General features: G+C 39.1%; 1 protein-coding gene across 5 annotated transcripts in view; it reads right to left on the bottom strand.

The window, feature by feature from the left end:
- Window positions 1–24,918, bottom strand: part of LOC126297480 (transcription initiation factor TFIID subunit 3) — a 310,461-nt gene that overhangs the window by 83,645 nt on the left and 201,898 nt on the right. For 2 of the 5 annotated variants that reach the window (XM_049988354.1, XM_049988357.1), the window contains one exon: window positions 14,127–14,523. In XM_049988354.1, coding sequence (XP_049844311.1) covers window positions 14,127–14,523 — 397 coding nt within the window. Of the gene's footprint in view, window positions 1–1,036; window positions 1,153–14,126; window positions 14,524–24,918 lie in introns of all 5 variants that reach the window. The other 3 variants (XR_007552531.1, XM_049988355.1, XM_049988356.1) reach the window with 3 other exon arrangements.

Here is a 24,918-nt window from a genome sequence, read left to right as displayed (position 1 = left end):
ATGAAGCAAGACAACTGGTAACAAACCAAAGTCAACACTTGTAAAATGATGTGTGGATGGAGTACGTGAATATAAGAGTATGTGAGGAAAAAGTGGTACTACAGGTGCCACATAAAAAAGTGCATTATGTAATACCTGCTATGACCTTTTTTACAAATAGATGAGAATATACAGAAAGATAACAGAAATTACATAAGGTTTTCATGCAATAAATATTATATTGGCAGAAATCATAATCTTAAGACCCAAATCTCTGCTTCTGAAAGGTAAGTGACAATATGTGCATTGCTCAAATGTTTTTACACACTGTAGGTAGTTCAGTATTAGACATAGGACAATGTATATGAGCATACAAAATGTGGTCAATGAGTCATTTTCAGATTTTATGTACACCCTGTATGACATAAGATGTAATGTGATGTAATGTAATAACAAGCACATAACAGATATTTTTAAGAATTGCTCGTGTGCCATCTGCACGTGACACCCCTGCACTCTAAACTTAACTTTTATTTAGAAATTTTCTGATTTACATAACCAGGAGTCTGGTATTTCCTCCTTATTAAGCTGTTACATGTTCATATATTCCCAAAGATATAAAATCTTTGTTCTTGTGCCATTTCAGTTCTACTCTCTGACATCACTGGGGTATGTTCTGTGGTATCAAATGTCTAGCTACTTTGTAAAACATGATTAAAAACTGTCACTTTTTAAAAATGAATACTGAATTTTTCTGATATATACAACCGATCAACAAAATATCCAAGTGCACATATGACATTACACTCAGGGAAAATTATAGATTTTTGCTCACACATGCAAATTTACTAGTAATTCTGACAAATCAATTAATTACCTTCATGGACAAAATGCAAAAAATTATTAAAAAATTATGCCCAAAACATTTTCAAAATAAATGTTTAAGTTTCATAAACCTGCTAATGAATGATTTAACAGGTCAGGTCCTTACAGTATAGCTAATGCAAACTGAAGAGCTGGATTGTTGTGCAGTTATGAGCTTCAGAACATCACTCACCTGCAAAGGTCCACTCGCAATCGTCTTCAGGGCAGGGGTAGGTTGTCCACTCTCTGCAGGCTTCAGCCCACATTCTAAGGGAGAGTCACTATCCTCACACTTCTCAGGGTTTGACTCTGTATCACATATGGCAAGTAATCAGCTGCCTGCACGATCACATGCAGGCACTTCATGCAACAGCTTACCACCAACGATGCCAAATGCATATCTCTCTTTTAAATTAAGACAAAACAAAACTATTACACTGAAAAACTGAGGTGCACTTCTGCTGTTCTTCCAACAGTAACTACATAAAGACATGTCAGAAATGCTGCCTAAAATTACTTTATGGGGATGAAATGCTTACAATGCTTAAAATGTGGGAAAAGTTTAAATCCCTGGAGACTCACTTTACATGATCCACTCTCTCCCAGAAATGTGCTTACAACCTCCGTAAGGTGTGCATGCTGTTTATAAACAGGCTGGTAACTACTGATGAAGTAAATGAAAAGGTGTGTGAAGAATGAATTACACTGAAAATAGTATAGCTTAAGATGCATAAAATAGGACAAAGAGCTAGCCAAACAGTAAGTCTACATTAGCTAGCTTCAGATCACAGCAGCTCTAAGCAATATTAGTGAACGTGCATGTGCGTGTATGTGTATGGACACACACACACACACACACACACACACACACACACACACACACACACACACACACACACACACACACCAATTAGAAAGGGAAGAAACTGTGCAGTTGGTGAAAGGACGTATAGTTGGTAAATGGACACAGTTCATGCCACAAAGCAATGTTCCCAAACTTGTACCACACCACAACCTATATGTGGAGTTTACTTCTGACAACCTGTTGCTATCTGTGGCAAACACTGATAACACCATTAGCTCAAAACAACTGTTATAATGACCTGTCTGATCAACTAACATGTCCATAGACAATGGTCACTGACTTTAGAAGAGAGGGCAAAATACAATTTCTAGATGGTGAACTTAACATAAACAATGATCTGTTGGTATGTTCCATTATTTTGAGACAAGTACTCTCATTAGTCCTTACATGTTGTAAATAAACAAATGGGAGGGATTTGGGCATTTGCATGCTGTTAAATGATTAATACACAACACACAAATTATTTGATTTGCTGTGCTCTACTACCTGTCCAACAAAATCAGCTGTTTCTAAGTCAAATACCCATGAGTGTAGCTTGATGGTGGCGATAAAATCACCAGCATGAATGACTTTCAGTATAATAGGCAACTGAAACTCCCTGGCAGATTACAACTGTGTGCCAGACTGGGATTCGAACCTAGAACCTTTGCCTATCATGGGCAAGTGCTTTACGAACTGAGCAACTGAAGCACAACTTACAACCATGGCGGAAGTAAGGGTAATGGGACAAGTCATAAGCCATGCTTTTGTAGCTCTGCTGGCAGAGCACTTGCTCACGAAAAGTAAAGGACCTGGGTTTGAGTCTTGGTCCAGGACCCAGTTTTAATCTGCCAGGAAATTTCATAGTGCACCCTTTGCTGCAGACTGAAAACTTCTTTGTGGCAACAGGTAACTGTTACAGGTTTGTGCAACATTCTACGAATTTGATTCTATCTTCAGTCAGGTCACAGAACACATCAACACCAAAGTATGGCTAAATAAAATGGTGTCATAAGAAATTATGATCTATGATGGGTATACTTCAAATATACTGGGTTTCTCAGGTGTTTAAAGTAGAATTCTACTTGCACATTTAGTCCGGCGGGCGTGCACGTGCACTTGTGTGTGTGTGTGTGTGTGTGTGTGTGTGTGTGTGTGTGTGTGCGCGCGTGTGCACGAAGTCGGAAAAGTACAATGACGACTGACAAGCAACCTCTTTAGTGCGATGTTGTAAAAGGTCAATGATGTTTATGGCATTCGATGCCCCAAATGTTGCCTACCATTCAACCACAATATTGGCTGCTAATGGCAACATGGGGTGGGACTGGTGGTATTCACTGGTGAGCACAGCATGAGGCTACAGACAAGTAACTCAAAAAGTGCTACAGTGGTAGTGATATCAATACAAAACAGAGCACTGGCAACAATGAACAAAACAAAAATTGCATTATATCTACAGCAACAATTGCTGAAGAAACCCAAGGAATTTCACACAGAGAGAGACAAGTGGCTGATGAAATATTAGCATTTCTGCAAGATGAGTCAGTGGAATGTGTGGTGTTGTACATGCTCAACTATGCGGACAATGTACATGAGTAGTACAGTGACAACGATACATGCTTAACAAGTTAAAAGTGATATTGAAACAGCTATGTAGTTCATCATCCTTGTTGGACAGGGATTCATAAATCCAGTCTCCAGTGAAAAGTAGTAAAGGACAGTTGTTGTCAAAGGAGGGGTACTAAACATGATTACATACATCGAAGTCTGCAGCAATATAATCGTGCAGTGCTTAAGATAAACTAGGTATACTTCAGGAAGGACAGGCGCACTTGTTACAAAAGCAGATATTGGTGCATTTCGATGATGCTCGATACAATTTGCAGCATGTGCATGATAGTGACATACTACATATGCACATCAATCTCCACAAGACATAGGTTATAGTGATTTCAAGGGAAGCAGTGGATTATTGTCTAACTTCTAACAGTGTAACAGAAATGAAAAATGTAATTTAATGAAATTTCACACAAAGCATCAACCTGACAATGCGCATCAAACTGAGGAGTCAGCCCAAAAACTTGCAGATGAGACAAACAAATTTATCCCATCATTCAGTATGGAATTTGTTTTCAACTCCGACCAATTGGCATTTGAAGAGGAAATGCATATTAAAGGAAACCTGTCAATTACAGGTACCAAGAGAATCGTATCAAGATAAAATAACATCAATGCCTAAATGCTTTCACATACAATTATGCTGACTGTTAATTTGGTTGACTGCTAAATTGGTTGCAAGACACTGGAGGTGCTCTGCCCCTTACACTTCTTCCTCATGTGCGTGATCTTGTAAGGGCAGTAGGGAATAATTACGTCTCAGCAAGCTAGAGTGGGAAAACAGATGTTAGACTCCACCTATGATATGAGCACTGCTTGTGGCCAGTATCTTGTCAAAATAACTTGCTTTTGCTTGATTCCTGATCTGTGTATAAAAATTGTACTCCTTTAGAGGACTCTATCTCTCCTGACATTAAAATTCATACCACCTGGAACCACTGAACAAATTCAGCCTCTGGATGTGTGTTTTTCCCATGCCTACAAAACATATCATCACACTATCTGCAGCTATGCCTTAAAGGACAGGCAGTTTCATAATGAGCTTTATGACAGACTGTTTCTCATTCAGTTGAATGCCATCACATTCCATCAGTTCTCATCACCCAGTTACAACAACATGATTCTATAGGCATCTTTTAACAATGGATACCTAGCTGAATGTCCAGCACAGTTTGTAGCTCCCATGGAGTTTGCCTTTGATCTTAATGAAGCGAACCTTTTAATGGTGTGCCTTTATGTCAGCAATGTCTATTTTGTGAAGTGTAATAAATACACTATGTAATCAAAAGTATCCGGACACCCCCAAAAACATACATTTTCATATTAGGTGCATTGTGCTGCCACCTACTGCCAGGTACTCCATATCAGTGACCTCAGTAGTCATTAGACATCGTGAGACGGCAGAATCGGGTGCTCCACAGAACTCACGGACTTCAAACATGGTCAGGTGATTGGGTGTATGTCACACACCTATACGTGAGATTTCCACACACCTAAACATCCCTAGGTCCACTGTTTCTGATGTGATAGTGAAGTGGAAACGTGAAGGGACACGTACAACACAAAAGTGTACAGGTTGACCTTGCTGTCGACTGACAGAGACAGCCGACAGTTGAAGGGGTCGTAATGTGTAAAAGGCAAACATCAATCCAGACCATCACACAAGAATTCCAAACTGCATCAGGATCCACTGCAAGTAATATGACAGTTAGGTTAGAGGTGAGCAAAACCTGGATTTCATGGTAGAGTGGCTGCTCATAAGCCACACATCACGCCGGCAAATGCCAAACGACGCCTCGCTTGGTGTAAGGAGTGTAAACATTGGATGACTGAACAGTGGAAAAACGTGTGAAGTGATGAATCACGGTACACAATGTGGCAATCCGAAGGCAGGGTGTGGGTGTGGCGAATACCCAGTGAACGTCATCTGCCCATGTGTATAGTGCCAGCAGTAAAATTCAGTTGCGGTGGTGTTTTTCATGGCATGGCACTATCACAGCACAGGCCTACATTGATGTTTCAGTGTTCCCACTGTTGAAGAGCAATTCAGGGATGGTGATTGTATCTTTCAACATGATTGTGCACCAGTTTATAATGCATGGCCTGTGGTGGAGTGGTTACATGACAATAAAAGCCCTGTACAGAGTCATGACCTGAATCCTATAGAACACCTTTGGGATGTTTTGGAACGCCAACTTCGTGCCAGGCCTAACCGACCGACATCGATACATCTCCTCAGTGCAGCACTCCATGAAGAATGGGCTTCCATTCCCCAAGAAACCTACTAGCACCTGTTTGAACATATGCCTGTGAGAGCAGAAGCTGTCATCACGGCTAAAGGTGGACCAACACCATATTGAATTCGAGCATTACCGATGGAGAGCACCATGAACTTGTAAGTCATTTTCAGCCAGGTGTTCAGGTACTTTTGATCACATAGTGTAAATCCCATAAAAGATTGATCTCTACACCTACCAGGCACCCATTTTCTGTCACCCTCCAGATGCACATGGTGAGTTATTAGCAGCTAAAATTTTTCCTGTCATAACTGTTCATAGAACACTTTCAAATGAGCTTTACTAAAGGTTGAACTCCCTACCTTGCAGTCAAGGTGTACCTTGTGAGACTTGACAACAGGAACAAATTTGGTGAAATGAAAGGTGATGGCAAAAAAGTAAGTAAGAGAAGTGAAGATGAAAACAAAATATCCCACTTTTATTTCATTTATCTGTGGAAGTTGGTTTTTTAATTAAATATATCTAGCAGTTATATTTAGTACATAGTGGATGTTTCATCATGGATAATTCACAGATGGTGAACAATGCTTTTTATTCTGAGAAGATATGTCTTTAATTCAAGCCTATTACTAATATATTATCACAATGGGTGGTATTTAATTATCTTCTGATAAGTACTGAATTTTGCTGTACAGAAGCTACACACCACTCTATTCAATAGACAGAGGAAAAACTTCACAAAAGTCAAAAATGACAGCAAATCGCAGCCCAGAGCATCCATAGTCAACAACTAAAATACATTGGAGCAGCCTGATCCAAATATAGCAAAATATCTCTACTTGCCAACAGGAAAGGCTGAAGCTCTGTAACTCTTAATTTCCAAAAAATGGAATTACAAAAAGAAAAAAACCTTTGTTACAAGGATGACGTTTTATTTAACCTCAGTAACACTAAACAAGTTTCCATTGTAAGTCACTGTACCACGACTACACATGGAAGTTTCTATTTTTCAGATTTCAATAATATTTTTGGCATACACTATCTTGTCTTGCGAGAATAAATACCACTTACTTTCAAATGCATGTGCTGTGAATTGTTTACTATCATTGTTTGCTACCTACTAAACATGAAATCATGATGTTACTGTCTCAATACTGTTTTTTGTTTTAAATGTGGCTTTAATTGCCACGTACTCTGCAATGAAGTCACTATAGATGGTTTTTTCTAATAAAAAAACATTTTTTTTGTAAAGTGAGCTATCAGAGAAGGTTTACTGTAGGAAAAAAGGCCATAAAAGGAGAACATATTGCAGATTCAGAACAATACTTTCCCCACAAATGTTGGCTTTTGAAGCAGGAGCCACTAATTCTCTTTCAAATAACTCCTATATTGTCTCCATGGGGTTCTTTGGTCCCCATTCTAGTCCTCTGGTCAAGAATAAAACCCTGCTTGCAACAAGTAGTGATCCCAGGTCATCCATATGAGAATAAGAAATGATGATGGATGCTAATGCTCCATGCCTTTTTTCAAATGCAGAATTTGTTGGAAGAACTCTTTTCTATGAAAATTATGATGTTATCATCCCACTTCCAATAGCCACAGTCAGTGTGAACACTACAGTGTACTATCTAAGGCTTCAAAAGACTAGAAGTAGAAAGTTCAGGTACTGAGTTATGATACATTAACAACTTCATTATTCTGGCATTTTTGAATAGATGGTATGGTATACAAATTTATGGTGAATTTAGAGAAACAACTGATGGCCATTCTCTCTACAGCTGCTATGACTTTCCTGTTTTCTCAGCGATGCAGGAAAGTTGAGTGATGCCAGTTTGTGTGGCACAGACACTGGTACCATATCCATGGTACTCATGTTAATGGTTTCATTCAGGGTCTTCAGTGACAAATGTGGGATGTGGTACTTTGAAAATAATCAGGTAGTTTTGTTGAAAAATACAGCTGTCCCCTTAGTTCAACAATTGGTCTTGCATTTTCTCTTACTGCCTATTCATTGTTCGGGGCACTAACAAAAACTGACACACTCGTCATTGCAAAGATCATAGAAAAGAATTTTAAAAAAATTATCATTTAATTTCTTAGTTATCTACACTCCTTGCAACAAATGCAAACATTTCATTGCTATATTTGCAACCAGGAACGGATCTGATACACACGAACACTACAATACTAATTATGCACTTATGAGCCACCCAGTTTTCTGTATATTATGTAAATGGCCAGAAAAGTATCACACCTTAGACCAGCTTAGGATTTCAACAGCTTGCACACCTTTTTTTCTTCTATTTTTAGATAGCACCAAATGTTTCAGAGTAATGTGGCACCAGTAATCATGCAAATACCAAGGATGAAGATCGGAGGAAAATGAGGGTGAGCAGATAACACAAGTGTCAATCTCAAAAATGCAACATGCATAGTAACTTTAAATTTTATTGCACTTGGGATGGAAAAATACATTATTACTTGCATTACACAAGCACTAGTCAAATTGGCCAGACTAGTACCTGCAGATACACATTTCTCTAATGGTTTAAGAATGGGCTCCTTACCAACAGAGCTGTAACAGACACTAATGCTCCTAGAAATTTTTTTTAATGTCTCCAGGTTTCGTGCACATACTTAACAACATTTCTGAGAGCAAATCTCATCAGATATAACCAGAAATTCATTCAGATGTTACCAAGCACATACGATAAAATTGCATTCTACAAGGGCTGCAGTTCTGGCCATGTCATCAGTCTTCTAGAACCTTTTCAGTAACATGGAATACCGAATGATAAAACTGTATACAATTTAAATTAATATCATTTGGCAAGGAAGCTGAAAATCTCTCACTATTTGCATGCAACAAGAAAAGTTTGCTTCTATACTTGACACATAATTTAGAATATAAGCACTGAAAGGAGGAACATTATTGCATATGAAAAACAAAAAGAACATATACATAAGAACTTGATAGAACTTAAAAGAGAATAAACCCAATGGATAGGGTTATGAAAACATTCAATTTTGAGATTAGTTGTTACAATAATTTTACAGTTTTCAGAAAATTGTGTCATTTGTTTCAGAATCAGTGAAGTGTGCACCCCTATTTATATTTCATGCAGTCATTCATTATCTAATTATGAACTTCACAATGAATAACATATATCAATGTATCAAAACACAAAGCTTAAAGCAACAGCCACTATCACACATGCAAACTCTATTCACTTTCTTCAATTACACTGCATCTTCAAACATGCATTGAAGTTCAATAAATGAGACACCCAACCTTACAGGTTTGTTATGAAATTCTAACTACTCTAACAGCCGTAACAAAACTGAAGGCAACAGAAAAATTAATACAAACAAACAAGTATACTCAGTGAAACTATCATAGCTTCTTGTTGGAATGTACAAAAGATGAATATTTCCCCTTTTCATTATCCATTCTTTGAAGAACCCTTGTCTTCTGCCATACCACCTCTGATAGCAGGTAGTGTGAGTGTGAGTGTGAGTGTGAGTGTGTGTGTGTGTGTGTGTGTGTGTGTGTGTGGGCGCGCGCGAGTGCGCGCGCACATTCATTTTTATTTTTTATTTATTTATTTATTTAATGCATGCTCGTGACTCCATTCATCCCACTTGTTTATGGATTTACTTTCATAACATAAAAATTCTGCTTATGACCAAAGCACAGATAATAGTGGTAAATTTTGTACAATGTACTGCAAGGGAGAAAACAACACCAATTAAACTATACATTTTTATAATACTTCAATGCTTCCACAAATGCATACTATTTTCCAGATGTTATTATATTCCCAAAATTTGTAAATTGCAATGATACAAACAATGAGCATCTGAAGATCTGCTTCTCTTGTCATAAGTAAATAGTGGTGCAGAAACTTACGAACACAATAAATGAATTTTAAAATTAAATGATGTATAAACAGACAGCGAGTGTGCTCAGCATCAGCGATATCAAGAACTTCATAAAAAATTACAGTGCAAACCAGAATCTTTATGTGCACAATTAATACACAACTGAAGTGTAGAAACTGGCCACATAGAAGTAAATGGGGAACTACAAAGCTGTAGCTTATGTTTTAACAACTTTAGCACTAATAACATTATATATGACATGAATTACTGTTTCCACTGGATCACCTGCAACTTAAACTCTCCCTCCCACTTTTTTCTCCTTTTTCTTATTGATTGGTGTGATCCTTCAGAACAACACACTGAGATTTTCATATATAGGAGAACCCCATGATTATTACATTTAACACTAGAAGCTGAACTCATTAAAACAATCATGCTGTCACAATGAAAATTCATGCACATAATAAGGAGTAGGCTGCAGATCCACAAGACCTGTCCTTCAAAAACACATTCTACATCGGAAGGAACAAAACAACAGAGAGGACCCACACTACTGCCAACATACTAAATACAAGGAAAAAAAAATATCACCAAACAGACCCATTATATCCACAAAATCGCATATTGGGATTTCATTCTTACAATTCCACAAACCACGAAAGTAATGCAACACACAGTCATTTTAGTCAACTTGCTACTGTGTCTGCCCAATTGCACATCACTTTCGTTGTGATTTAGATGTGTAGAATACACAGGACTTTCTACTTCTTGTTATTTTCACACATTGTACAATTGTTTCTAAAATTTGTCAACTAATTTGGCAAGGAGCACACTCCTTTTCCTGCCACACAAATCAAACCATGAAAGGGACAGACTCAACATAAATCTTTATCTGCCACCTTTTGGTTGAATCTCTGGGAGTACTTCAACCTTCGTACATGACACAGAATAATCTTTTTTTTCCAGTAATTTGAATCCATCAATGTGAACAAGGCAAAGAGCTTTTATGGGTGCAAAGACTAAAACTATCAACCACATACCTAGAGATACAAATGATAGTGTCTTAAAATACATTTGAAACCTAACACACAGAATTTGAACTGACTTACACTCCTACTGCAAACATAAAATAAGAAAGAACCACAAAACACAGCAGGATCTCAAAAAAAGGGAAAAAGTGCTCATACAGCTTACAGTCAATGTCTCCTCTGTTCATAGAATGCTGCTAAAAATACCTTCTTTGCATACACATAAGAGAGAGAGAGAAAAAAATCACTGGGTCTGTAATGAGCCACAGCAGAATTTTGCAGACTCACAGTAATATTGATACTTTTTCTGAATATTACAACATAAGCAATTTAAAACTTTTTGGGCTTTCCTCATAAAAGAGAAGATGCACAGAGGAAAGGGACAGAAACATGCACAACTAAATTTTGTCACCCTCTTCTGATTATTAATGTCAGAACAATTTTATGTTCTAGTGTTTATCAATTCTAAAATGTAAGTAAGGAGTGTTGTTAAAGATACTACTTGCCTCTATAACAAGCAAGAATATTATGACACTATTCTTAATGAATAATACCCAATACACCTCTAAAAGTGAACAATAAACTGATACTACCAAATAAGGCAATATTAACTCATTCAGTCCAAGGATGAGACTCAGTTTCGATACTACACAAATCAATGAAAAATCTTGTTAAAATGTCAAGGAAACTGCTCAGGATCTTTATGAAATGGAATGGAAGACATGCTTCTCTGATGTATGATGCTCCCTTTCCCAGAATCTCTTATATTTAATTTTCTGAAGGAATGCCACAGCCAAAAGGCGTGTTAAACAACACAAGAGATAAGGAACTTCTAGGATAGATTAAAACTAATAACTGGATAAGGAAGTGAATTTGAATTTCTCAGTTACATTTCCCAATTAAATATATGAGTATGCTCAATTGCTTAGATCACATCATCTCCATTTGCATGTCTTGCAAGTTCTCCTGACAAAGCTGCACAAGTTTAATTCGTACCTTATATTTTATAATCGTAATATTTGACGACTTAGGGAAAAAGAGCAGGACTATGGCTCCCAAGGCCTTGGGTTTGATCCCCAGTCAGTCCTATGACTTTATTCTATTAATTATCACTTTTTTTACCTCTAGCATTATTTTTTTAATGTGAAAAATGTCGGGTTGTACTGTGGTTCGGAGTACATATTAAACTGTAGGTCCCCAAAAAATTGGCTGGGTAAGTCAGTTCAAATGTCAAAAAAAGTCAGCAGCATACCACCTCTAAAAGTACCATGCCTGATCAAGCACTGTGGTGTCCAAACAAACCTTTGGATTGATGACAGCTTTACGTTTTAACATGATAACTATTCTGTTTGAATATATTTACAAACAAAAAAATAGTACTAACACTGAATGTTTGTCTATAAACCTTACCATCAATGTATCATCAATGGTTATTGTTACACATACTGCTTAATTGCCACTCAAGCTCAAAAACTGCAATGAAATAAGGAGAGGGGGAGGGGAGGGGTGGTAGGTCTGAATGTCAATCACTATATTAAAAATTTCCCAATCATAATTGTTGATATAGTGACTATATCTACACTGCAGCATATTTCAACAAAAGAAAATGCACACTGAAAGCACGAATACCTGGTTTTTCATATGTTGTAAACAACAATTTCTCCAAAACATTTTTCTATCTGAGCTTTGCAAATTACATTTTGACATTGGAACTCTTCCACTACAGTGCAAATTCAAGCTTTTAAAAAAAGTAGTGGAGGGGGGGGGGTGTATAGATTTGCTTTTACGAACATTGTGATACCTTTGGCTAGAGGACACTTCCTAAATCTTGTAGAAGTGATACCACAATACATAATCAAATGCAAAATAAAAATAATTGTAGTGACAATAAATATTCACAGCCTTACAAAACCATATCACAAGTTTTGAAGTGGACCTACCATTGATACTGAGTTCAAACATGCTAAAACTGATTGTTGTTGGAGAATCGGCATGGATGTGGAAAAAAATCATTGGTAGGAAAAATGAAAAAGGCACCCTAAGAGCAAGTTACAAGCATATCTGTTGCTGTGTAGTCTCACACTGGAAAAGAAAGATAAAATGGTACAGCAATGATAAAAGCTATAACTAGCTAGGTGCTCTTCAGATGTGAAGATTTATGTAGGGATTCAACTCATTCCCAAACATCATACAGTTAGTACTGCTACAGAAAATCATAGAAACCATGCCAACACCTGTAACACAATTATTACACAGAATGTGAATATAACCATGCTCAAGTTTGCTTAAATAAGTAATCATGTGTCATTAATGTTAACTGTAGGAAAGTCAGAATAGAGATTCAGATTTCTCAGGATCTGCATCATCAAAATCCAAAGGAGAAACAATTGTTACAGTATTTAAATTATAATTTTCAGGATGATGCCTTTTTCACCTAAGAAACCTTCATCTTCCATTTAAAAAAAATACTCATCATAAAGTACTGTAGCTCAGGTAAGAACAGATGAGAGATTAGAATGGAAGAAAGCAAACTGATACCACTGCAGATACTCTACCAAAATTTCATCAAATGCTGAGTAACTAAAAGTAACCTCCAAATGACTAATTCCACAGCCCACTGATTTGGTCATCAAATAATAACAAATATAAAGGAAAAATAATAACTCCATAGACAAACAAATGTACAAAGGTAACATAAAATCACTAAAGAAAGCAAAAGACTGTTATTGTTAGCTTAAATTGGTAAGGAATAAGAAGGACAAGGTAATGGATATGAGTGGAATCATGGCCAAAAGCAATGAAAACTAATAAATATTACATGGCAGTTACATGAAAAATTCCCCTTTGTTCTTCAAGAAATCTTGTCGTCACCTGCAGACTAATACTAACACCTGTGGATGGCACATACTATGTTGTACCCAGGCGAAGGTGAGAAGTAACAGCAGCTGTAGCAACACTTCATCATTAGTCCACATTCATCAAATCATCAAATCATGAACATCCATAATCATGAAATGTATAAAATACACCTATGTAAAGAGATGTTTCATATTTTTGTTCTAGCTTATGTATGAAAATAAAGAAATTATTATTATTTCTGTTGAAAAAAGTTAAATATTTGAATTTCTTAGGTAGTATAAATTACAGAATGTGAAGTCTAGTGCCAAGCATGCTGCATCATCAGCTTAGAATGTAAAAAGTATAAATTCAAATGGGAACCTAGACACGTGGCGTCATATGAATCACTACATAATCAACAGTTTATGTAAAGACAATTCATTATGTTAACCAGATTCATCATTTTTAGTGACAGACAGAGATGACAGCTTCCACTGCCAACAGAAAATGTGGACTGCCATCAAAAAGACATTTGTAGTGGAGAAACAGTGCCTCACATTCAGTGGATGTATGTGTTCAAACAATGACACATTACAGTGTAGAAACGAACTCAAGGAAGCAAAAATAACAGCATATGCTGAACACCTATGAGAGTCAACTGAATTAACTAAAATTTGAAATGTTCCATTTCTCAAAGATACTAATTTAATTTTATGCTGTGTTAAAAGAATTTTTTGAGATGAACAGTGATCACGAGTTTTAATCCTTATGGAACTGATGATCTTTACATGCGAAACATCTAGTCTGTAACTGGATACAATATATTCCAGTACTTACATAATAATATGCTACTGGTTCCTTCTGCTCTTCCACTTCAGCCCCAATTTTCCTTGTAACATCTTTGGCCTTGAATTTGGGATTAAACTTTGGACTCTTTTTGAATTTGGTATATGTTACAGTTGGAGGACTTTCAGGAGAGGATGCAGCAGAAGATGTACTGCTTGCTGCAGGAGAAATGGAAATGGTAGTGGATTCCATAGTTTCTTCTGGCTTTGGAACAGAGGGCTTACTTGAAGGCTTGGTTTTCGGCGGCCTTGTGATCAGGGCAGAGATACGAGCCAGTTCAGGAGAAGGTTCGCGTTTGACAGGTTCTTCTGTACTAGAGCACTGCTGCTCTTTCTCACTGTCTTCTTCTTCTTCATCATCTTGATTCTTTGTGAAAGATTTTATCACACTGTAACAAAAAATTTTTTTTGTTTTTGGTTTGGTAATACATACGAATGATGCTCACACATTTGTGAAAAATCGAAGAACTTTCTTCGATATCTCTGTTTTAAATCATTACGCATTCCTACAGCTGGACAGTACAGAAACACACAATGACTATACATTTCTTCATGTGTGGGTACACAGCCTTGATGTGATTTCTGAATGACAAAAAAATAAGAAAATGAAAAAATTCAGTCTGTGGCGATTTCAAATGTACTTTGTTCCCACATAGCACCAAACAGGTTTTAAATATGACACCTACATCAATGACGCAAACACACATGAAAATGACCACAGGCCAAAACTGGCCAGCAATATCATATAGTGGGTGTCTCTCCCAAGATCCATCAAGTGCATTTTCTCTGAAGTTTCAGCAAATGTTTGCATTTTAGTTTCTGCAATGTGCAGGTGGAGTCAGTCCAGTATCAGTGAAAGTGTCAGTTTGTTTCTCATTACAAGAAAAATTATATTAAAGCACTACAAGAAATACTGCAACTAGCTCTCAACACAGTGAACTATGTGGATGGCATTGTTCAGGCAGACTGGGCATCACAACTAGACAATTGGCTCTACAGCTGTCAGTGAGCATTAGAAGTGCATCTGCCAATAACTGAGACTCTTGGATATGGAAGGTGTACTCAAGATGGGCTCCACAAATGCTCACAACAGACAACAATCACTGGAGTGCTACTATCTGTAATCACCAAAAAAGAAGAAATTCATGGCAGCTCCCTCTGCTAGCAAAGTAATGATGAAGGTCTTTTGGGATAGTGATGGTGTCATTTTTGTGGATTTGTTTCCAAAAAGGTTAATCATTAGCTCCGAGGCATAAGTGAAGACTCTGAACTAACTCAAGACCTGTTTCTGATGTGTTTGGTCTCAAAAAAATCCAGACGGCAATCCATGCCCACATCCAAGTCTCTGAAGTGATGAACACACCACTAAATTGGGTTGAATATCACTACCTTATCCTGTAGCACAGACCTGGCATCCTCAGACTTCGACCTGTTTGTGCCCCTATACAGATTATCTATTTGGGACTTACTTTGAAGATGATAGGAGCATAATTCATGTAGCAAAAACATGGATACCAGCATAGGTCAAGATCTTTTACCAACAGGGAACACATGCTCTTACACACAAATAAGGAAACACGACATGGTGGAGATCATGAAGAAAAACATTATAAGTGAAAGAAATGTTGATTGATATTGTTAACAAAACGTAACTCTTAAAAATAAATAGTGGCACACTTACAAGGCACTCACCAATGCCAAGCTGTTCACAGCCTATCTAATGGAAGCCTTCCTTGTGCATCCAATGTCATAACCCACTCAAGTAATTAAGTTTCCTTGATACTATATCCACAATCTGGACCTAGAGCAAGGTGTCACAGGGAGGCTTCTGCAATATCAATGATGTTAATGTTGACCACACACAGTGCGCCACACACTGCCCATATCTCCACACGAGATGCGTCATTACAAAATGCCGCCATTGGCCACCATTGCGAGCCCTGCTATCAAAAGGGACCACCCTGTTCCTACAGGTGGCATTACTGCCACCATCAGAGTATGCTGTCTATGCTTCTACTCCCTGCATGCAAATATATATGTTGGTGTGTCTCTTTATCAAACCGCACACCGAGCTCTGCCAAGATCTCGAAAGACTTGCAGTGAGAATAAAACTGCAAATGTTGTGCAATGTTGTCAATGCACTGTGACCATACAGAACTGTTTCTGAAACAGTCTAGGACAGACAACGGCTAATACTAAGTTTTGCATACTTTTAGTATGCTGTACATATTATAAATAAATGTGTTAATGTTTTAGCTAATTATTAAAAGTTTGTAATATTCAAGGATTACCCAGCCACATTGTACAAACAATGGGCACAACAGCTTCCATAAACCACCTTACATATGTTGCAGAACAGAACTTATTTTATATCAAAGACCCTTTCCTCCATATAACCTCAGAGGAAGTAATCCAGTGTTGTTAAATTTGGTGAATGGGACGGCTATCACACATCAACAAAGCCAAGATGCCAACAGCTTGGAAATGTTTTTCAGCATATAGGCACAATTAAAAAAGATAAAAAAAATCTCACACATGCCAAATGAACATCACACCACAACTTTTGGGCTTGTCTAGGACTTTTCGTGTAAATGTTGAGGACAGGATTTTCCTGGGATCAAGTTTCATTTATTAAGATACGCAGTCATAAAAATCTGCTTTGCTGGGTATCAGCACTTGTCAGAGAAACAAGAGAAGAGTCTGTTCTGCCTGTCAATGTCTCTCTAATTCTTGAACTATGTGCAGATTGCACAGAGAAACTTAAAATCATCCAGTAAGTGACCAAGTAGACATAATAACAGTTGTAATACTGGATGTCTGGAACTGTGTTCCAGAGATATGCACACTTTTTTCCCCATCTTCTTACACATTCAATCACTTCTTCCCCGCTTGTTGATCGCTGGTTCATAAAACTAACAGTGGACCTCCACTGCCTCAGTCACCTGACAATACGGTGCATTTCAAGTTAAGCCATATGGTGATCATCACGGTTCTGTAACAAGGCCACCGAGTCTCTACATAACCGATTTGAATAAAGGCTTCCACCACTACAATTCGCGTCTCCACAAAGCAATGAACCATGACACCCCTCTGAGAAATGTGCACATTCACGGCATTCAGTGCACATTTTGTCAGAGTTGCCAACTGCAATGGGTAGATACAATACATACTGGACACACTGTTCCACCGTAGATTGACTGACATGTTGAGTTTCATTCCATCTTCCCATGTTCAGCTCCCTGGCCTTGTAATCAAGTCACCATTGGTTAATATAACAACATTTTGTGACAACAGTGATGGTTTCGCAATGTTGTCATGCCTGTCCTGGTCTTAAGTAGTGACATAGCACTTTCTTATGTACCGGGTGATCAAAAAGTCGGTATAAAGTTGAAAACTGAATAAATCGCAGAATAATATAGATAGATAGAGAGGTACAAATTGACACAAATGCTTGGAATGACATGGGGTTTTATTAGAACCAAAAAAATACAAAAGTTCAAAAATGGAGTTTCCATGATAGTTCTAGGATTTTTGGTAGCCCAGATTCTGCAGTTGTGGGTGTTGACAGACCCTCGGAGCATGAAATGAGCTTCGTTGGTCCACAACACGTTACTCAACCAAGCGTCATCTTCCGACATCTTTTGAAACGTCCACACCGCAAATGCCCTCCACTTCACTAAATCGCCAGGTAACAGTTTATGATGCCAATGGATTTTGTATGGATAGCATCGGAGGGTATGCGTCAGTGCCAACCAAACTGTAGTGTATGGAATGCCGGTGCGATGTGTGACTGCATGAGCGCCGAGTTCCCCGTGCATAGACGAACCCGCTACAGTCTCAAATTCTTCCTGAACTGTCTCAGCAGCATTACGCCTTGTGCTCGGTCGCCACAGCTGCATTTGTCAATGGACATTTACCTGTTCGAATCCCCTTCCTATGGCGATAGGATCGTAACACTGAACTAGCACATTCCCCATTCTGATAATACAGATTCACTAAAAACACCTTTTCAGGTAACGTCAACATGCTGCGACTGCTGGCGCATCTGATTCTCTCTCTCATTACAGCTCCTTTTATACACGATTGTCATATGCAGTCACTGACGTTTTGCTGTCCAGCACCAACTGTCGGACATTTTTTGAACTTTTTTTTTTTTTTTTGTTCTAATAAAACCCCATGTCAATTTTTACCTCTCTATCTACATTATTCCGTGGTTTACTAAGTTTTCAAATTTATACTGACTTTTTGATCACCAGGTGTGTGTGTGTGTGTGTGTGTGTGTGTGTGTGTGTGTGTGTGTGTGTGTGATGCTTTTCATTTTCATAGTTTTAAATCATGGCCATAATGTAGCCAGTATTTTTGCAATGCTGCCACAAGGAATTATATGTCCAGGAGCAGCACCAACCTCTGCAGCAGGGTTAGACATAGGAACTGCTCAAATAGAGTGCGGAATTGCTCTTTATACATACCGAACTGGTGTTGAACTAGGTGCCTACACGGAAGCCTTCCCCTTTGCTGTCCCAATGCCATTCATGATTCACTGGCTTCCGCAAGTCTACAGGAAGATGGGAGAACTACCAGCGTCAGTTGTTATGCACTGCCAGGTAAGGTGTATTGTCATTCCAGTTGATAAAGGTGCCTTGTTACTGTCCAGCACTGCAGGATTGTATGAAAACGTGCAGAATTTGAACCCAAGCATGAGAAACTTAAGGCTGAGGATCTACATCAGTTGCTCATACAGTATTTTGGTCAACAAATCAACATGGTGGCGGCATGATTACTGTTTAATTAGCAACACAAGTGCTCTGGACAGTTGTATGCTCTGGTTAACATCCAACCCATGGTCTAAACTAGGGCACTGGCAATGTCTAGTCCTTTCTTAGCTAAAGTTGCTACGATTGTGGAACTGCATGAACTTAAAGAAGCGGAAAGGACATACTGTCCAACTATTTGCAGCTAGCAAAATTAGACATGTGAGGTAAACAGCACCCAGTGCCCTGTGGGGTGAGCCAGGCAGCCTTGCCTTCTGTTGAAGACACGGTCCATTGACACCATTGACAATTTGAGTGCAGTGACATCACAGTGCTGCCCATCTTTATCTGTGTTGGGATCTCAATCACAGCACCACAAACGTTCACACAGCATCACTCCCCTTCCACTCAACAGGTTAGTCAGCTGTCCTGCCCTGAGGTCATTTGTGGGGTATGTCACACATTTGGTGACATTTTGTGATAGTCAGCGCGCTGCAGACCGGTTGTTGGAGGCTCCGGTGTTTTCTCTCAATTCTGAGACTATCTCAGGTGTCCCACAAGCATCGCCCCAGCTCATTTTGCTTAAGATGGCAATGTATGGGTGACCAATTGAGCTTAAGGTAAGCACGGGACCAAGATACAGGCTCTAGGCTGTATCTTATAGCAAGCAGTGTACAATTCTCTGTCAATGCGTGTCGTAGGAAAGTGGAACAAAAACATATATCGTAAGTCATTAATTTGCTGCTGGCTCAAAATATTTTTGGGTTAGATGTCTTTTCTCTTTTTGGTTTCCAGATAGTTGACAAAATTGATTAACAGTTGCAAGCAGCCTCCTTTTAAGACACAGGCTCTTTACTATGGTAGTATGACTAGCTGTTTGAGAATACACTGGTTCAGGTAGAAAATTTTGAGGAACACATCTTTCTTAAGCTATCAGCAATGGCTAAATGTCATATTCCCCACCTATTCACTTCACTGTGTACAACATCAAGCCCAAGTTGCAATGTTGGTAAGACCTCAGAGTCATTTCTCCTATTAAATTGCGGCAATGGGTAACATCATTGGTGGTGATTCACAAACCAGACAGTGTCATGTGCCTTTGCAGCAATTTTAAACAGAGTGACATTGTGAATTGTGTTGCAAAATCTTGTCCCATTCTGCAGCTGGAAGAGTTGTTGTTGAAGTTGTCATGAGGACAGTATTTTTCACACATCGACTTACACAACGCATACCAGCTGTTGCCATTGGACGCTGTTCTCAGAATTTATTGGTGCTCAACAAACCCTTTGTGCTCTAGCAGTTTCACCACTTGCCCTTTGGAATACCCATCTGCAGCAGAATTTATCAATGAGATGCAGAGCCATTGACTGAAGACATTTTGTGTTGCATAAACTGCGTTGATGACGTCTGGCTCATGGGCTCCACACGAGAGGAGCATTTACAATATTTGCAAACAATTTTCTAATTCCTTCTGGTGAATGGCCTTCACTGCAAACTGGAAAAATGTAGTTTCTTCCAGAAGGTGCACTTCTTGGAATTTGGCTTAGGAAAGGTGGCCTTGTCCTTATAGATGAGCATGTCAAAGCTACTGAAAACCTGCCAGCGCCCAAGAACCGAAGGAGCTCCAGTACTTTTCAGCAATATTTCTTATTATGTTAAGTTCTTTGCCAAGGTTGCGCACGTCTGCCATCCTCTTAACTGGCCTCACCAAATGGTAGTCATATTCCTCCTAGTGATGGACTGTAAACAGGCTTTCGTGTCCCTGAAGCAGTGTTTGTGCTCCGATTCCTGTTTGACTTCCTTTACATTGCATAAACTATTAATCCTGGGCATCTGCATGTCCCAACATGGCACTGTTGCGTCAGAACCCAGATTGTAAAGACCAGCCCATCTCCTACACATCAAAGATGCTTTCCACAGTACAACATAACTATTTGCGCAGGAAAAGAAGGCACTGGCTATCATTTCTGGCATTTAAAAATTTCATATTTTATGTGTGGAGCAAAGTTACTACTTATCACCAACCACAAACCAGTGGTTTCCTTATTTGGTTCTTCCTCTAAGCTACTAGATTAGACTGCCCACCAGTTGCAGAGGTGGGTCCTCTTTTACAGTAATTATTGTTAGTTACATTGCTATGACATTCATTGCCTGTCCACCATCCAGAATGCTAATGCAGATGCGCTATTGGGGTTACTGGTAGGCCGCAACCTGGAGTTCGATCAACAGGAGGGTCTAGTTTTCATACTGGATGAGGAGACATGCCTGAATCTTCCTTTGATAGTGCAAAGGATCATGGCCACCATGGTTGCCGAGTCATTATTCTGGAAATTTGTTTCAGCAGTCCAACAGGATGGCCTGAGTGCATTCCTTGGAAGCAGATTTGGTGTAATCTATATTCACAAGCATGGGGTCCTGGGTTCGATTCCCAAAGGGGTCAGGGATTTTCACCTGCCTCGAGATGACTCGGTGTTGTTGTGTTGTCGTCGTCATCATCATCATCACCATCACCATCATTCATCCCAATTACGATCAGAGGAAGGCAATGGCAAACCACCTCTGCTAGGATCTTGTCTAGTACAGCGGTGTCAAGGAGTATGGGACCTCATCGTCATCAATATCATCATAAGTTTTATGCTGTGGACTCAGCTCAACATTGTCAAGACCGTCCTCATGCTGGCCATAGAGGACCAAAGTTATCAAGCTGTCAATCCCCTGGCATTGCATCCTCGCATACTCCAGTTACGCCATGCGTCACAGATATGCGACCAAGCTGTCCTCGACAACATGGACTGCACCTATTCATGAACTGTCAGACCAGAGGGCTCTCTCTGGATCCTTGTCTCCAATTAACAGTCAGCAATTTGTGTCATGGGAGTTCGCAGATTTTTGCATTTGCAATGATATCCAGCACCTTCCTCTGTAGCGAAGTGGTCAATGTGACAGACCCTCATGTAAGGAACCCAAGTTTGATTCTCAGTATTGCCAGGGAGTTTACCTGGGTAGGTGGACTGAACCAGGCTGCACTTAGCCTTGTGATGCCGACTGAGGAACTACCTAATTGAGAGGTAACATCTCCAAGGCCGAAATATCGACAATGGCAGGGAGAGTTGTGTGCTGATCCCATGTCCTTGCATACCGCATCCGATAATAAATGACTCAGGACAACATGGCAGTTTGTCGACTATCGTGTGGATTTCAGGACTTGATCATAACATCTGATGACCACAGTGTTTCACCTGGCTTCAAACTCAGTTGTGGAATGATTTGTGTGAACTTTCAAAACATGATGCACTGTATAGCTCTCGTGTCACGTACTGAACAATGCCTGGAACTTTTGCAGGGGTGCCAACTGAAGGGTATTTTGGATCTATTGCACCCTTGGGGATAGCTAAGGATATGGAGCCTGTGGAAGTTGAATGGGAGCTCTCCTTTCCCTACTCGCCAGTGGATGAGGCCTCACTCCCACCAATTCCGGCAGACCTGCCATTACCCAAGGCTCTGCAATGTTCTGCCCCACTCCAGTGGAGTCAGTTGGATCGGCACTGTATCCCTCGGTGATCATTTCACTGTCAGGAAACATCATGCCCTTTTCAGTTTTGGACCGGAGGTCATGCCACAAATCTGGTGGTTTACAGTCCTATGTGGTCTTTTCACAGGGAAGAGCTGTAGCACCCCCACCAGCAGGTATTGAGATGGATGTAGATGAGCTGGCACAGGTATTGCAGCGAAATAGAGAAAAGTGCTGTCACAGAAGGTGTGCATGGCATGAGCAGAGCCAAGGACCCAGGTGTTTACCGGTCTGTGGCAATAAGGGCTGGTCCAACAGTTCTGAAGAGGACATCAATTGCCTTGCACCTGGCCTTCACCTTGCACCAAGTTCTCGGTTTCCGATAGAGGTACTCAGGGTACCCTCCGCCACACACCGTCAGGTGGCTTGCGGAGTACGGATGTAGATGTAGATGTAGATGCTTGGGTTATTTGGTTGTTTGTGCTGGTGGTGCTACATTTGCTCCATGCCAGTCTCTACACAGTGTTTGGGCTTGAGCTTCATTCCCTCTTCCCGAATTTAACTCCCCAGGCCTGTAGTCAAGCTACCATCAGCTAGTATGGTAATATTTCGTGTTGACTGTGACAGTTTCACAATACTGTCATGCCTCTGTGTATATAAAACATCATAAATCAATGTAACTATTGCCTGTATTAAAAATGGTAAAGGACACACCACAAAAAACAATGTGTTATTTATCCCTATGACTAGGCTGTGCTGAGTGCCACTGAAAGCCTGTCATATGATTATGAAGAGTCTTGTGTCAGACAGCATAAATGATGTTTTTCGCCCTTGTTCTCATAGATCTCCCCCCCCCCCCCCACACACACACACACACACAAAACAAAATAAAATGAGAGAGAGAGAGAGAGAGAGAGAGAGAGAGAGAGAGAGAGAGAGAGAGAGAGAGAGATCCAGTGCAACCACATCAAATTTCTTGAGCTTTTCACATGGTAGCCTACAGGGATGCACTAAATAATTCAAGATTTATTTCAACAGTAACGTGTTTAGCTTAATAAGCACAATATTTATTATGTTGAAACCAGCATTTAATTGAGAGTAATCCTTAATCTGTCTGTAATAGTGGCATCTACTGAATGGGCTGCCTGTGAACAAAAACATATTATTACAACTGTTTGGTTTTCAACGGAAATGCAGTTTCATCTTAACAGTGTTTAGTGTGTAGTTTATGGTTCCTGAGATCTGCATGTTTTGTGAAAAATCCTTCAATTACGGCAAGCGGCGCTACCCCACTAATCAGAGGTTTATAAAGAAACAACTTCCCCAAAAAATTAAAATACAAGAAAAAGCAAAAACAGTACAATTACAGAACATGTGACTCAACAACAATTCATAAGAGATAGTAGTTCTTTTATTGAAGAAGTTACTACATACAATGGTAGCCTTGTCAAACACATGGTTCATGAATAATAATCTTCAGTCAACTAGTAAACTTGAGGTATTTTGTTTTTATGCATTATGCTTAGTGTAGATTACTGTGACTAAAAACAATTGGAGTATTTCCAGTGTTACTCTGTAGCTCTGGTAACATCTGCAGTAAGTCCAATGAGTACAGGAATAAGATATTAATTGTTACTTAGCCAGGCCTGTGCCACAGTGATGACTTAACCAGTTATACTACACTCAACAACACAGTGAAGTGCATCCCAGAAAATTTTTGCCTCACAGGTAACTAAAACTTTCTATATGATGATAACAAGAACTGCTGCCTATTTAATACTGATGATTATCTGTTGTTCACTATTACACTGTAGTTTACAAAGCTAATACTGTAAACAATATTTCAGTTACAGAAATTAATAGTGTTTTTTTTTCTCAAATAAGTCATTATTTCCAATTGAAATTTTTATCTTTCAGTTTGTTGTCAGCATTAAAAACAACAACAGCAACAACAATAATAATAATAAGTCATATTTTTTTCTCAAAGTGATATCTTGTTTTTTCAAGTCATTTTGTTTTGGTTCCTACAGCCAGCCACAGATTCACGAGGGAGGCAATGTCATGATCCTCCCCTCCCCAGGGTTGCTTTACTACAAGTGTTTTCATTTTTATTAGTGACCACGCCCTGCTTCACGTGGGTCGCATTAAGTATCTACACCGAGACAACTTGACTGGCATGGTGTATTTTGTTTGGTGCCACAAATAAAATTCAGAGAACATTATTAAGGAAGTGAATATCATCAATTCAGAAGCTCAAAAGAATTAGGGGGACATGACTGTGGGCATCTACCATACTCCATTGAGCAATAACTGAGGACCGGGTACATTACCAAATTATACCTTTACCTCTCAGAAGTTAAGTATGCAAAAAAAAAAAAAAACATCATTACATTATCAATTGTTTGCATAAACAGAACTGAAATGTCCAATAGGTGTAGAAAACAAAGTGGACACAACCATTCATTCCGTCATACAAAGTACTTTTCATTGGACTCTGAGTTTCAATAACATGTATGCCTTCT

This window comes from Schistocerca gregaria, chromosome X, assembly GCF_023897955.1.
Source record: "Schistocerca gregaria isolate iqSchGreg1 chromosome X, iqSchGreg1.2, whole genome shotgun sequence".
In the NCBI taxonomy this organism is placed as follows: Eukaryota; Metazoa; Arthropoda; class Insecta; order Orthoptera; family Acrididae; genus Schistocerca; species Schistocerca gregaria.
The sequence above is the reverse complement of the archived record's forward strand: the minus strand, read 5'-3'. Positions and strand labels throughout refer to the sequence as shown.